Source organism: Petaurus breviceps, unplaced genomic scaffold, assembly GCF_028583685.1.
Source record: "Petaurus breviceps papuanus isolate PSGF00001 unplaced genomic scaffold, PetGlider_PUasm1.0 91023, whole genome shotgun sequence".
Lineage (NCBI taxonomy): Eukaryota > Metazoa > Chordata > Mammalia > Diprotodontia > Petauridae > Petaurus > Petaurus breviceps.
Window position 1 is genome coordinate 3,864,804 of NW_027187398.1, and position 16,879 is coordinate 3,881,682.

Below are 16,879 nucleotides of genomic sequence, written 5' to 3' on the forward strand. Positions count from 1 at the left end.
AACACAATCAGGATAACCGAGGATCTGGCAGCTTCTACACTGAGGGATTGAAGGGCTTGGAACATGATATTCCGGAGGTCAAAGGAGCTGGGATTAAAGCCAAGAGTCACCTATCCAGCAAAACTGAGTATCATGTTTCAGGGGAAAATATGGTCATTCAGTGGAATAGAGGACTTTCAAGTATTCTTGATGAAAAAACCAGAGTTGAAAAGAAAATTTGACATCCAGATACAAGAAGCAAGAGAAGGATGAGAAGGTAAACAGGGAAAAGAAACCATAAGGAACCTATCAAAGTTGTACTATTTATATTCCTACATGGAAAAACAATAATTGAAACTGATAAATCTTTTCTCAGTATGAAAATAGTTGAAGGGAATAGAAATATATATGTCTATATAGGAGGGTATATGAGTGTATGAATACATATGTGAATGTGTATGTATATGTTTACAGGTATACATAGAAGGCACAGGACCAATTTAATAGGAAGGGATGATACTTAAAAGGTGAAATTAAGAGGTGATAGAGGAATGTAGTGAGAGGAGATGGGGAAAGACAGAATGGAGTAAACTATCTCATAGAAGAGGCAAGGGAAAATGGTTACAATGGAGGGGAAGAACAGGAAGGCAAAAGGGAATGGGTCAACCTTATTCTCATTGAATTTGGCTCAGTGAGGGAATAACATATTCACTAAATAGGGTATCTTACCCTCCAGGAGAGTAGAGGGGAAGGGGATGAGAGGGGGAATGATGGAAGGGTGGGTAGGCTGGGGGGGAGAGAAGGTGGAAGCACCCACTTTTGAAAAGGGACAGGATAAGAGTAGAGAATAGAACAAATGGGAGGTGGTATAGGATGGAAGGAAATATAGTCAGTCTTTTACAATGTATCTACTATGGTAATGTCTTGCATAGCTACACATGTACAACATATACTGAATTGCTTATCTTCTCAGTAAGGGTGGGTGACAAGGGAGGAAGGGAATGAATCTGGAATTCAAAGTTTTAAAATCAAATGTTTTATATATATATATATATATATATATATACTATTATTAATACTATTTTACATATAATTGGGAAATAAGATATACAAGCACTGGGGCATAGAGATCCACCATGTTGTACTGGAAAAGTCGAAAGGGGTATGGGAGAAGATATAGGAGAGAGCAGATTGGAGGAGAGGATATCCTGTGGGACCGCTATTTTGGGGTTGTGGGTAGGGGAAAAATGGGGAGAAAATTTGTAACTCAAAATCTGGAGGAAATGAATGATGTAAACTGGAAGTTAATACAGCATTTGGAAAAAAAAATAAAGATTTAACTGAAGGAAATGCAGTGGTAGCATTCATGACCTCAAACATATCAGCAGCTGAAAAGAGAGAGAAACAAGGAAACTATATTTTTCTAAAAGGCACCATAGACAATGAATTTATATATGCACTATGCATATTGGCACCAAATAGCATATCATCCAGATTCTTAAAGGAATAGGAACTCATTTAGAATTATAGGGAGAAATGGACAGTAACCCTCTTAATACTCAGATACCTCACTTTAACCCCTCAGACCTTGATAAACTTAACTAAAAAATAAATGGAGGATTTGAATAGAATTTTAGAAAAGTTAGAAATGGTAGACTTGAAGAATAATGAATGGGAATAGAAAAGAGTTTACCTGTTTCTCAGCTGTGTGATACTTTAAAGACAATAAACAATGTTGTTGTTAAATTATTTTCCTGTTGTGTCTGACTTTCTTGTGACCCATTTGAGTTTTCTTGGCAGAGATACTGGAGTAGTTTGCCCTTTCCTTCTATAACTCATTTTACAGATGAGCAACTGAGGCAAAGAGGGTTAAGTGGCTTGCTGCAGGGTCCTACTGGCCAGTGTCTGAGGCCAGATTTGAACTCATGGAGATGAGTCTTTCTGGCTTCAGGTCTGGTGCTCTATCTACTGCTCTCCCTAGCTGCCATAAAAAAGAACATAAAAACCTTACAAACAAATGCCAAAAAGCAGAAATGTTAAATGAATTTTTTTCTGACCATAATGCAATAAATTATTACAGTCCAATAAAAATGATTTGAAGTGATTATAAATTAATTGGAAACTAAGTAACTTAATCCTAAAGAATTGGTGGATCAAAGAAGAAATTGTAGAAATAATAATGCCTTGGAGGATAATGGTAACAATGTGATATTGTGGGATTCAGGGAAAGCTGTAGTCAGGGGAAAATTTATGTCCCCAAAATTGATCAGTGGAAGAAAAAAAAGAACAGATCATTGGATCATTTACATGATTTTTTTAAAAACCTAGAAAATTTACAAATAAATACTCCCCAGTTGAACGTGAAAAAAAAAACCACCCTGAAAATCAAAGGAGAGATAACAAAATTAAAAGCAGAAAAATCATTGAATTAGTAAATAAAACCAGGAGCTTAAAAAAAAATACAATAAGATATATAAGGAGTTATCTAATTTGATGAAGAAGAAAGAAGAAACAAAATTAGCAGTATCAAAAATTTTTAAAAGTTGAATTCATAATCAGTGAAGAATAAATAAAAGCAATTATCAAGAATTCCTTTGCCCAACTTTTTATCAATGAAATTGGCAGTTTAAGTGAAATGAATGAATATCTGTAAAATATGAATTGCCCAGTTTATGGAAATATGGTATGCTGATTCATCTGATCTTGGGGTTTTTCTCTCTGAGAGTTTATGACTGATTCAATTTTTCTTTTTAAGATAGGGTTGTGTAAGTATTCACAGGAGATTTGTGGACAATTGTGATTTCATAAAATTAAAGTTTTTGCACAGAAGCAATTCAGTGTAGTTAAAATTAGAAGAGAATCAGGAAACTAGGAGGAAATTTTGCAAACGTTTTCTCTGATAAAAAGTATCATTTCTAAGACATACAGGACAGTAGTTCATGTTTATAAAAACAAGAACCATTCTGTAATTGATAAAATGATCAAAGAATAAGCAATTTTCATAGGAAGAAATCTAAATTATCAATAATTATATGAAGAATGCTCTAAATCAAATGTGTCAAACATGCAAACCAGATTAAAATGTAATAACAGTCTAATACAGATAATGTTATTTTGTGGTTTTCTAAAGTCAATATGTGTCCTGTAGGGGTCAGTTTACGAGTTTGACAACACTGCTCTAAATCATTAATACTTAGATAAATACAAATTAAAACAACTCTGATGTACTGGTAAAGTTGATAAAAAAGGGAAATGACAAATGCTGAGGGACTGTTATTAAACAGATACTTTAATGCCCTTTTGGTATAGCTATGAACTAATCTAGCCATCTTGAAAAGCAATTTGGAATTCTTCCCAAAATGCTATTTAACTGTGCATACCCTTTGACACTGTGATACTATTAGGTCATCTGTTGAGGTCAAAGAAAGGAAAAACACCCATATATACAAAAATGTTTATGACATCTTTATTTCTGGTGGCAAAGAATTGTAAACTGACTGCCCATCAATTGAGGAATGGCTGAATATGTTATAGTGTGTATTGCATGAATTGATTCAGAGTGATTTGAGAAGGACTGGGAGATCAATTTACACAATAACCATAACTAACAGTAGTATAAAAAATGGCTTTCAAAAGCTTCAGAACTCTGAACACAGCAATGAAGAATAGGGAATTCAGAAGATTAGTGATGAAACATAAGTGTTAGGGATCAAGGCGTGAAGGGAGTAAGCATTTATATAGTGTCTTCTGTTAAGGGGTCCCTTGAACTTGTCTTTTTGAGTTGCCATAGTTTCCAGAAACACTGGATTATGCAGGAGGCCCTGAACATGTCAAGGGTGAAGCCCCACCCTGAACTGACATAATTTATTGTTTGTGCCCCAAGCTGGACTCCCTGTGTGTCCTTGGGAGCCAAGATAGATGCCAGTCAGTCTGCACTATACTGAGGAACCTGCTTGTGCCACTGGGACCCTGGTAGATAAACAGACTGTCCTATCTTCGTAATCTGGCTGTTACAGGGATGGGGAACCTGCTGCCCAGGAGGCTGCAGTTTCTCCACCTCTGGAGCAATACCCAAGGGAAAAGAATGCTGCTTTTGCCATCTTAATTATTCCTGATTTTTCCTCCCCTGCTCCTTCTGTTTGGGTGGAGATTTCTGTTTGTCCTCCTCTTTTTGTCACAGTTTCATAACTTTGCAAACTTCTGTTTAGATTGTGAACTCTTTGCTCTAACTTAGGGTTCCACATGCATTTTCATTTCTCTTATAATAAAGCTAGTTGGCACTTGATGTCTCGTGGACTTGTGATACTATTTTTGGTTAACACTATTATGTAACTAACTAGCTATATTTATAAATATTCCCTCACTTTATTCTTACACCAATCATGTGAGGGTAATACTGTTAGTGTCCCCATTTTACAGTCGAGGAGACAAACAGAAGTTAAATGACTTAACCAGGGACACACATCTAGTAAATGTCTGATTCTGGGCACAGTGCTGTATTCAGTACAGTAAAGGCTGCCTCCTACGTCTTCACAGAAAGATAATGTACTTGAGAAGCACAATAAGATATATATGTTCTCAGACCAAGGCCATTGTGTTGATTTATGTTGTCAGATGGTACTTATTTCTTACAAGTAAGGGAATGTCTGGTAGGAGGGTACATGGAGGAAATTGTGGGTTAGTAACTAGTGACAGACAAAACAAACATCACTAAAACATTTTTTAAAATTCCTGGGAGAAAGCAAAAAAGTAAAAGAAGGGAACTTTTTTTTTTACTACACTAAAATTACTACACACACACAAACTGTACATAACAAAAGTATTTTTTGTTTTTTATGTATTTTTTCATTTTCTTTGCAAACTTAAATAAATTTGTATACTATTTGAGAAAGCACAGTCCCTATCTGAGCTTTATACAAAGGTGAAAATTATTTTAAACATTTTTCTTTCCTCAAAGCATTTTTACAAAATAAATAAAAGACTCATAGATCTACTCTGATAACTGACTTTTGTTTTGCCCCTGCACTTGGATGACTGGAGGAGAGAGTGAGACTTTGCATAGCTTTGCCTTGCTTAAATCCGATTCATGCATAAGTCAAGACATCACCCTCATGATGTCATTGGTCCTTTTCAAGAAAGAAGGATGAACAACAGCAGCAGCCTGTACGTACACTCTGTGTGGAAAGAACTGGAATACCATTAGCAAAGCTAGAACAGATTTCCCTGCCAGATACTTTCACCAGTAGTCTTAGAGGTTCTTATCTGAGGTTCATTGATATCAGGGGACCTCTGAATTTAGATGGAGGGGAAAACAACATTTTGTATATTCACTAACATCTAACCGAAATTTAACATTCCCCTCAATTATTAAAGGGTCTATGACACAAAAAAGGTAAAGAACCTCTGACCCCTTCTTCTTCACACAAACAATTAATATTTGCATTTCTTTACCTCATAGACACTTAAAAAGGTCAGCAAACCACTATCTTTCCCTCTCATACCCCATTTTCTGCTGCTGCCGCCACCACCTGTGTTCACATTCCTCATAACTTCCACCTGGATGATAATAGATAACTTCCTAACTTGTCTTCCTAACCCATCTCCCTCCTCTTACTCTAATTCATCTTTTATTTAAGTTTTTTATTATTTACATTTTTGGTTACAGCCTTTGATCTCATTAGTGTAGAGAATTCCCATTGTGGACACTACCCTTCCCCCACTGAAGCTGATCAATTATTTATTTACAAGTTATAGTTATCTCCCTTTCCCCAATAAATTTATTATTTGCTTATTTTTTGAAAGTCTTTTCTTTTAAATTCTGAGTTCCAAATTCTCTCCCTTTGTTACTCACTGAAAAGGCAGGCAAAATTTTATCAGTTATATATGTGAAATAATTCAAATAATATTTCCATATTAACTGTATCACCAAAAACCAAAACAAGAAAATGAGAAAATTATATTTCAATTTGCAGTCAGCATTGCTCAGTTCTCTCTTTGGAAAAATGAATAGCATTTCTCATCATAAGTCTTTCAGAATTATCTTGGATCATTGTTTTGATAGAATAGCTAAGCCTTTCACAGTTGATCATTATTACAATGTTACTGTTGACTATGCACAATGATCTCCTAATACTTCTCACTTCATTTTGCATCAGTTCATATAGGTCATGCCATATTTTTTTCATAAACCATTCCCTTTGTCATTTCTTATAGCTCAATAGTATTCCATCACAATTATATGCCATAACCTGTTCAGCTGTTCCCCATTGATGAGCATCCCTCAATTTCCAATTCTTTGCCACCACAAAAAAGAGCTGCTATAAATATTTTTGTATGTTTAGGTCCTTTTCCTTTTTCTTGATTTCTCTTTGACCTAGTAGTAGTATTACTAGCTCAAAGGGTATGTATACTTTTTATAGCCCTTTGGGCATAGTCCCAAAATTTCTCTTGAGAGTGGTTGAACCAGTTCACTATTTCACCGTTACATTAATGTAACTATTTTCCTCCATCCCTTCCAGCATTTGTTGTTTCTAATAGGTGTAAGATGATAATTCATAGTTGTTTTAATTTGCCTTTCTCTAATCAATTGTGACTTAGTAGTATTTTTTCATATGACTGAAATAGCTTTGATTTCTTCTTCTAAAAATTGCCTGTACATGTCCTTTGACTATTTATCAGTTGGAGAATGGCTCTTCTTTTTATCAGTTTGACCCACTTTGTCATATATTTGAGAACTGAGACCTTAATCAGAGAAATTTACTGTAAATTTTTTTTGGTATTACTTTTGTCTGGTACCTGTTAGCAAAATGTAGCTTCGCTGATCGCTTTTAATTAAGTCTGTTTTTACTTTTGCTTTGCCTGAGATCATGATATTGTATCCCTACCTTTTTTACTTTAACTGAAGCATGTTAGATATTGCTGCAGCTCTTCCTTTTAACTCTGTTTGTGTGTTTCTGTTTCAAGAGTGTCTCTTGCAAACAACATATTGTTGGATTCTAGTTTCTAATCCATTCTATTCTCCATTTCTGTTTTATGGGTGAGCTCATCCTTTTCATATTCACAGTTGTAGTTACAGTGCTTTTCTCTTTATACTATATACCCTCCTCAAAAATGTTTTGTTCCTGACCACTGCCTCCCTAAATCCACTCTCTTTTATAATCCCTCCCCCATATTTCTTATTCCTCCTATTTCCTTATTGGGTAAAGACAGATTTCTATACCCAACCAAGTGTGTATCTATGTTCTTACCTCTTTGAATCAATTCCAATGAGAGTGAGGTTCAAATATTGGCCCTCCCACTCATTTTCTCTTCTATTGTAAAAGCTCTTCCTTGGAAGTGTGCCTCTTTTATGTGAGAAAATTTTCACCATTTTACTTTTCTCTTCCCCCTTCTCCCATTACATTTCTCTTTCTCATTCCTTCATTTTTTTGGGGCGGGGGGGAATCATCCCAACATTATTGACTCACATTCATGCCATCTGTCTATGTATACTCCTTCTAAGTGCCCTATATTTAGAGTTATAGGAACTGAGGTAAAATCCTGGACCTGCTATGTATTATCTTTATTTATGACCTTGGAAAAATCATCTTCTCATTTTCCTCCACTGTAAAATGAGGGGTTGGACTAATTGACTTTCCATATGAATTAGATAGCCAATATTGAGGAGAGAATTTAGAGAGAAGAAAAGAAGACAAAATTTTGAGAATCATCCATGTTGAGTTAGGAAGAGAATGAGCAGCAAGCAAAAGGGGCAGGGGTATTTAGAAGTAAGAAGAGAGGGGCGGCTAGGGGCGCAGTGAATAGAGCACCAGCCCTGGAGTCAGGAGGACCTGAGTTCATATCCAGCCTCAGACACTAACACTTACTAGTTGTGCGACCTTGGGTAAGTCACTTAATCCCAATTGCCCTGCCTTCCCCTCCAAAAAGCAAAAAAAACAAACAAACAAAAAAAACCCAAAACCCCAGAGTTTCTAAAGTAAAGGAAGACATTGGAAAGAGAATGTTTTGAAAGGTCTTAGATAAAGCAGAAGCAGTAGAAAAGTCATTTTTGATTCCTTTTATCTCCTGTGGATAGTTAATATCCAATTTCATCATTGCTAATAATTTCCTTTGTGGTATATATATTGTATCCTCTTCTTCATTTCCATTCCCATTCCCATAATTAGTTCAGGTCTGACACTTAGATTATTGTGATAATTTTTTGACTGGCTGCTCATTCTGCTGTATATTATTATTGCTAGATTAATCTCCTTTGAAATCCTCTTATCACAAGCCATCAGTGACTTCTATTGCCTGTCACTTAATGTTCAAACTCCTTCCGTGTTTTCAAAGTCCTAGTGTACTTCTCTTACCTTATTACAGTGGTAACCAACTTGTACCTTCTCTTCCTGAATAGTTTTTCATTGTCCCACAAATATGTCGTGTTCATTCCCACCTGTATAACTGTATTTATGTGGTTTCTATCACTTGATATTACCTTTGCCCCTTTACCTGTCTAAATTCACACTATCTTTTTAAAGGCACAGTTTAATTCCTTTCTCTTCCATGGAGACTTTGCCACTCCTGGCCATCATTTCCAAACCATGTTGCCTAGCATCTTCATCTTCCTATCCACCATTTAAATCTAGGTCTCTTCCCCTGAGATGTCAGGCTCCAGTAGCTAAGTTTGCACCTAATCTTAACCTGGAACCCATCCCTCCATCACTTCCTAGCCACCGTTTAATAACCATATATCTATATGTGCAGCTTGCCCTTCCTTTCCTTTATGTGGTGTCTTCCCCCATTAAAATGTAAATTCCTTAAGGGCAAGGACTTAATCCTGCTTGCTTTTATATTTATATTCCCAGAACTTCCCATAGTGCTTGACCTGAAGTAATCACTTAAATGCTCTGTCTCTTGATTTCCAATTCTTTGAACTCCAATAATATTTATAGTCTCTGTCACACAATTTACCATTTTAATTTTATCCTATGCTATATTCTTTAATTGTTTATATTTATTTATTTATTTTGCCTTTCTTACTAAATTATAAACCCTTGGAAGGCAGGGAACATATCTTTTTCTACCTAACATAATTTCTTAGCATATTATAGCTGCTGGGTTAATACTTTTTTGGTTTGACCCCAGATGTATTTGTGGTTCTTTTTCTTTTTATCATTGATGAGGAAATTAATTACAAAATATAACAATAAGTCTATTTTGACTATTCTCCTGTATTCATTGATAAGAGAATTATAGTCATTTCAAGACATATTTAATTAAAAAGATATTTCCTTTGTTTCTCCATTTTTTTAATTCTACCATCTAAAACATCATGCATCTTTTATCAATTTTGACATTTAAATGCCAAATAATTTATAAAATGAGTAATATAGTTACCATGTTATTTTTGTATTCTTGCATCTTATAGGTAATTAAAAAATTTTTTTTAGATTATTAAACAACTCATGCTAGCCAAGTATATTATTTTTCTGTTTTTTAAGCCTATTTTCTTTCTTGGTCATTTCAAATCAGTTTTCTCACCATTTAAAAAATAATGAATTTGATTCCCCCCCCAATGGGTTGGGTGTTTTTTTTTGGTCCTATTTAATTTGAAGTTATGCAGACCTGTTTTTAGTGATGCAGTTAGAAAACAAAATATTTACTTTGAATTTGTCGCCAAAATAAAATGACTGTCCAGGCCACCAAACCTAGCTGGTTTACTTTTTTGTTTGATTTGCCTCTGTCAGTGGAAGAATCAGACATCATTGATCTTGAGAAACGCTATTGGCTGCTGAAGGCTCAATCCCGGACTGGCCGTTTTGATTTAGAGACATTTGGCCCTTTGGTTTCGCCACCCATTCATCCATCTCTGAGTGAAGGTAGGAGCCATTCTCATTGCCTGTAAATGTCCATTTGTTGAATTTTTCTCTTCCCACCCCACCCCCATCCCCTAGATCAGTCTTCATTCATGATGTTCCCTTAGCATGTTTTTTATCTAATTATTTTGTAATTTAAGGCCTGTTAATGTATGAAATCCTTCAGGGGGTAATTTTATCTTCTACCCTCACCATCCCAAGTTTACAAGTGTTTTGAATGAGTTATTAGAAATTTACCAGAATAATATTCTGAATATGTCAGACTGTCTCATATGGAAATACTAGTTCCATTGTACTTTACCTTGGTCTGACCACAACTAGAATACTGTGTTCAGTTTTTGGTAAAACATTTTAGAAAGTATGTTGAAAAGGATTGAAAGTTAAATGCCATTATCTCTTGAAACACTGATTAGAGATACTTAGTCTTCTCATTCAGAGAAGAGATTTATGCAGGACATTATCTCTGTCTTCAGATATTTAAATTTTGTCACATAGAAAAAGAGAGTAGGCTCATTCTGCTTGGGTCTTAGAGAACAGAAGGAGACCCAGTGGATAGAAGTTACATGGAAAAAAATGTTGGACTAAGTAGAAGGAAGTACTTTCCCATAAATATTCCATAGAGGATCTACCTGATATGCTAGAGACCTTCCTCTAGGACTTTTAACATTTAGTACAGTTGCATCACTTAATCTCTCTATATCTGTGAATACTCTCACTATATGACTAGCTAGCCTTCTCTCACAATGTTTCTTTTATTTGGTGATATTCTTCATAAGCCACCTTAACACAGTAATTATGCTTCAACCTACTTGTATCCACCATATTTATCTTCAGAATACTTTGAGTTGTGTATTATTTTCCGTCTTTGGAATTATGCTTTTTCTTTTATATTCAGCATATCATTGGGAGAATAGAGGTATTAAAAAGATGAGTTATTATATGATAGCTTAGAATCATGGAAGGTACAACAATTCCCTGAGCAATTCATCCATCTTCTTTACTCATTTTATTTTTATTTTTTGCCTTTTGGAGGACAGTTGGGGTTAAGTGACTTGCCCCAACGTCACACTACTTACTAGTAAGTGCTAAGTGTCTGAGGCCAGATTTGAGCTCAGGTCCTCTTGACTCCTGGGCCGGTGGTCTATTCATTGTGCCACCTAGCCGCCCCTCTTTACTCATTTTAAATTTTGGAGTCAATTCATTTTCTGTTTTCATTCCCTCTGCAAGATAAATATAGTTATAGAAAAACTCATTGTACTGTCCGTTCAACAGCATGTTACAATTTGAGTATTACTCAATTGTTCTTCCACTTGTTTTTGTTTTTTTCTCTCTGGGAATTATTAATATGTTAATCTCTTTTGAATAATCATCATGGATCCCATTTTGGAGGTCTCTGAAGAAGCCTGAGGCTTCATGAAGTCAACACAATGTCATCCAAAAAGAGGAACATTTGGAGGACCTTGCCATGTATAGAAAAGAGAATCTTTCTTCTGTTAGGATAGCATTCAGGACAGATCCTCAGTGACAATGTAAACACCTTTGGTTAGCATACTTCTTTCTTTTTTGTGTGTGTTGCTTGATGTTGTTAATCAGAGGCTCTCTAAATACAATTGTCACTATGGTTTCATTTCTAAAAGAATCATAAATAATTTTCATGTAATCAAGGGAGCTACTTTGTTGAAGTGTTTTTAATGTTCTTTTTTCTAGAATCAAACTTCCTTATAATTAACAAATAATTGCAGCAGGATCTGGTCTTCTGTTGAATATAATTTGTGAAAGCCTACCTGTTCCTCTCATGTTTTCATCAATATTGTCTTGAATACATGTACTGAATGCTATCATAAAGATTTTATAAAAATGAGAAAGGACTCATAGGTCCTCAGTCATTGTGTGTGTGTGTGTGTGTGTGTAAGATAATATTGTCCATGCTTTTTTTTTCTCTGTTCTTTGGGTATGTGCTGCTTTTTGATATCTTAAAAATTCATCTATAGGGGTGGCTAGTTGGTGTAGTGAATAGAGCACCTGCCCTGGAGTCAGGAGGACCTGAGTTCAAATCTGGCCTCACACACACACACACACCCACACCCACACACACACACAAAACTAGCTGTGTGACCTAGGGCAAGTCACTTAACCCTAATCCCTCCCCTCCCCCAATTCATCTGTGAATGCATTCGAAATTCTGTGTTAACCTTTAAAATGTCATTTTACTGTTACTACAGTTTTCCTCTGTATATCTTCATGCAAGTCAGCTCTTTTCTACTTTTTAAAGTATGTCACGTACTGAGGTGTTAAAATTAAAAGGCATGCCTCTGTCATCAGTGATAAGAAAAAACATTGCTCTAGAAATTCTGGCAAATCTTCTCTGTTTTACATCTTTTTGTTCTCCTTCAAGCTTTATCTGTCAATACTCATAAAATAAACTAACCTCAAGTCAAGCTTCCTCTGAGCTTGTTTGTCCCTCCATTGTTGTTCACAGTTTTGTGATCTGCTAATACAATATTATTGGCTAAGTTCCCCCCTTCCTTTTCTGTAATGTTTTGCAAATGAGCTCATACTTATGCCTCATATTTATATAACAACTTAAAGGTTTTCAGTGCTCTTACCTCACATTGTATGGAGTGTAATAAAATTACACAATAATTTTACTAATGTTACACAATAAATATCAGAGGTGGCATTTGAACCTGAATCTCTATTGACTCAAAGTCCATTATACTGTACTATCTTTTTAACTATTGCTAACCTGGGCTATAGTGTTTCTACACTTAGTAAGGAGATCGCATATTTTGCTACCTTAGGTAGTTTCTAGGTTCTCTTGGCTTTATTGTTGTGGCAGCTATTATGCTTGTTTAAAATCAGTTATACTCCTCTAAGAAATAGTAATAATTACAGTCCATGTCTTTACTTTGATCGGTTCGCCATTTTATATGTAATTTTAGTAACTTACATATCTAATCCATTTTGCATCTTTTTTTTCTCTCCTTCCAGTTAAATCTATAAATGCTTTTGAGGTGATCTGGCTCAGTTGGATCTCAAAGCAAACTCTCTACAGGCTCATATCTTGAGCAGAAACATGTAATAGTGCCTGGAGCCACGATAATAAGTTATTTGGTCATAGCAACCTATGAAATAGAAAAAAAAATTAATAGGAAAGAGGAAAAGCATAAAGATTATTTTTGGAAGTTAAAAATTTTGAAATTTATATGTCTGTATGTTTTCATATGCAAATATGTATATTTATATCTCTGCCTACATATATTTGTATATAGCCCAGGAGTAGTTAAGAATTCGCCCACATAAACAGTGTAGCCTGTGAACATGGTGTCCAACATGGCACCCCATCTCTACCTCTGGACTTAGTCATTCATCCCAGCCTACCTTAACTGTGGAAGGTTTGAGTGTTTTTCCTGAGAGGAGCCAGCCATAACAATGACTCTGTGGCTACCACTCAGACTGTCTTTCAAGATCTGAGGGATAACTTCGGTTGGGCAAGGTTAGTGATAGAGGGAAATAAACTCCTGTTTCTTGTCACTGTAGTTCCTGAGCCCTTACCAGTGTCCTTCCCATAAAATAAAATTCAGTAACCACAACATCATTTACTTAGACATAACACATTTACTACACAATAAGACAAAAGTAATAAGAAAGCTTTTTACTCAGTAGAAAACAAAAGCAGAAGTAAGTAAATCTAAGTTACTAAGTAGGAGGCAGTCAAAAGTAATCAAAATATCAAAGTCTCAGGGTCTGCAGGGGAGAGTGGAGAGGCACATGGGTGGGGAAACTCATATCCCTAGGGAAATTAACACATCTGTATTGCAAATCTTAATATCTCTGGTCCTTTCAGGAAATAACCTGAATCTCACAGGGTCATTTCTCTACCAGCTGCTCTCCTTCTGATTCTGAACTGCTCTCCTATTAGGCAGAGCTTCCCCTCTTTTGCCCTAAAGCCAATGGACCAGTAATAAAGTCTTTTAATTCATAGCTCCTTTAACTGATTGCTGAGAAAATACCGTATTGTAGGGGGAAAAAACATATCAACATTGTACTTGTTCAGTAACAAGCAGTTCCCTTAGGTTAGAGAGTTGCAAGCTTCTCATTTGGCTGTTTGGTTAATGTGGAAAAACCCAGCCTGCTATCTACTCAGAAAGATTCTGCCTTTTCCATTCAGCTTTTAGCAAAGTAAAACCTCTTCTCCAAAAAGAGAGCTCACAGCTAAACAGATAATAATTTGTCTTTTCCTCCTCAAAACGTAGCTGACAAATGGAGACAATCAGGTACCCCAAGTTGTTTACTTTCTCACATGCTGTAGATGGTGCTAGAGAGCAATAAGCACAGACTGCTCCCTCTACGGCAGCAGAATTCAGCTCTCTTCAGCTGGTGCAGTAGCTGAAAAGCTGGGATGACCCCAGCCTTTCTGCAGCGAGTTATCAAACAAATACCTTCCTTCCAGTCCGCAGATTATTAGCAAAGCAGTTAAGAGCATCCCGATGAATAGTTAACTATCTTAACTAAGAGCATTTTTTTCCTTCTTTGTCTTCTTTTCCCTGACTTATGATATTTTCTACTCTTCTCATCTTAAGCTACTTCTTTTTCTGTCTGCTTTCTAAATACCTCACATTAGTGCCTCCTTGTAAGCACTGAGTCATGACTTATAATGCGAAACTTACTAATCAATACCACCTTTCTGTCAGGTATAACTCTGGGAGTCCCTATGTAATCTTCCTATATTCTGCAAACAGCTATTTGATTTACAGTTTCTCAGTTATAACCTTCAAAACTTTAAAAACAGTCACATACAAATAAACTGATAAACTACAATGCCTTTAGCCATTTTTACCTCAGTCACTATATCATCTTCAGACAGGTTCTTTCAGTATATTTATCTGCAAGATTGTTTTATTATTGTCCTCAAGTAGAATGATTCTCCTTAACATTTTCATCCAGGAACTGTTTCTTCACAAATTGATTGCTACCAGTTTCCCTGCCAGATGAAATTTTTCTGCCCTTTTTTGCAAACAAACTTCATATACAAAAGCAACCTTTATATTTATATCATAATGAAACAGGGACAGTTGTGAGAATGACATTCAATTTCTTATTTTCCACCTTGTTAACTATTCATTAATGATTTAATTGCATTAGTGGTTTGTCTTAATTTTTGTTTATTAATTCTCTCACTTTCTAGTCCTCTGTACTCAGCCTGCTTTTATTACTAGAAAAAAAAATATCTTTGATGGACATGGAGTAATTGGGGGAATGAGAGTGTCTCTTCTCTTTGGGGGTAGGATTGGATCAAGAGAGATTGTGAGAATGAGAGAGAATGTGTGAAGATTGTGAGGTGAGATTAGAGATTTAACACTCATTGGTAAGGAGAAAAAGGGTGGAGAAAGAATAGATTAGTATTAGCACTATTATCACCTGAGAGGTAGATAAACCCACAGGGAGGTTAATAAGGTAGCATCCATGGCAGTGCTTTCTAAAAGAATCTAAGGCATCTAAGAGATTTTTCTTATACTATCATCTTGGCATGCGCGCATGTGTGTGTGTGATTGTGCCAGGAAGTTTTTACACTAAATTCATTCATTCATTCATTTGTAGGGCATTTGGGGTTAAGTGACTTGCCCAAAGTCACTGTGTCAAGTGTCTGAGGCCCTGATCCATATCATTCTATGTCCCTAGTTCTACTTGATTGCTAGTGATAGAACATGCTTTACAATGTTGCCTGTTTTATGACAAAGGGACAAGTTTATGAATGTCATACAAAAGTTTCAACAATTACATGAGATCTGGCCAGACATAGGTTGTCATGATACTTTGCTATCTTCCAGGTTTGTTTAATGCTTTTGATGAAAATCGTGATAATCACATAGACTTTAAAGAGATATCCTGTGGATTGTCAGCATGTTGCAGGGGACCTCTGGCTGAAAGACAAAAATGTAAGTGTACTAAATGTTGTGTCACCAAAACTGCAAACCAATAAGTCTCTAATTTAGATTAATTTAAAACTATCATTTGATAGTTTTTCAAGTCTTGAGTAAGACTTGAAATTTTAGTAACTTTATCAAGTTGGTGAGAATCCTTTCAGGAAAAATTACCAAAAAAATAATAAAGCGTATAGATAGTACTTTAAAGTTTTCAAAATACTTTATAGATATTATCTCATTTGATCTTCACAACAATCTTGGGAGGTAGGTATTATTATCCTAATTTTACAAATGAAGAAACTGAGGCAGAGGGAGATTAAATGACTTGCTTTGAGTCACACAGCTAATAAGAGTCTGAGGCTGGATTTGAACTTGGGTTTTTCTGACTCCACATCTCAAGTTCATACCACCTAGCTGCCTATGGTTTTTATTTCTCATGATATGGAGGATTAAAACAAATTATCATGACATTTGTTCTGAATGAGAATACATGTTTTACAGGATTGCTTATGAATGGATTCTTGCCACTTTACTGTTTTAATTCATCTAATACATTTTGATCTTTGTTATTAATGATGAGTTTGATCTTTCAAATAGACTTTTCATTCCTTTTAAATGAAGTAAATGATAGAAATATATTAATCCTGATAGATTTGAAACTTTCAAGCAGAACAATATTTTCTTTTAATTTCTATCATACTTAGTCATCCCAAGGATAGGTATTAGATTCCAAAATAAGATTTTTTATTTTAGGTATATTTATATTACTTGTATTCATGGATATTTTATTAACTGTAAAATTTATTGGCAAAATACGGTTTTCTCAGTTTTTATTGAATACTAAAAGTCTTTTTAACCTAGAAGGGTTTAGCCAAAATATAATTACACCATGAATTCACAAGCATAAATATATTGTATTATTAAATCTTAAGCATATTTTAAGAAACTGCAGGCAGTTGACAATTAATTTAGCTCATATATTTGCTAGTTATTTTTCTGTCTCTTCCTAAAAATTTAATTTTGCAGTGGTTGCTTATAGCTAGTAATAGATTTGGGTTCCTTGATCTTGTCTAGTAACATAAACTATGAACATCTCATGTATCATATTATAGCATC

The 16,879-nt window shown here is 35.2% G+C and overlaps 1 protein-coding gene across 2 annotated transcripts in view; it reads left to right on the forward strand.

The window, feature by feature from the left end:
- Positions 1–16,879, forward strand: part of USP32 (ubiquitin specific peptidase 32) — a 270,325-nt gene that overhangs the window by 146,058 nt on the left and 107,388 nt on the right. For both annotated transcript variants that reach the window (XM_069077895.1, XM_069077896.1), the window contains exons 6-7: positions 9,708–9,839; positions 15,668–15,775. In XM_069077895.1, coding sequence (XP_068933996.1) covers positions 9,708–9,839; positions 15,668–15,775 — 240 coding nt within the window. The remainder of the gene's footprint in view (positions 1–9,707; positions 9,840–15,667; positions 15,776–16,879) is intronic.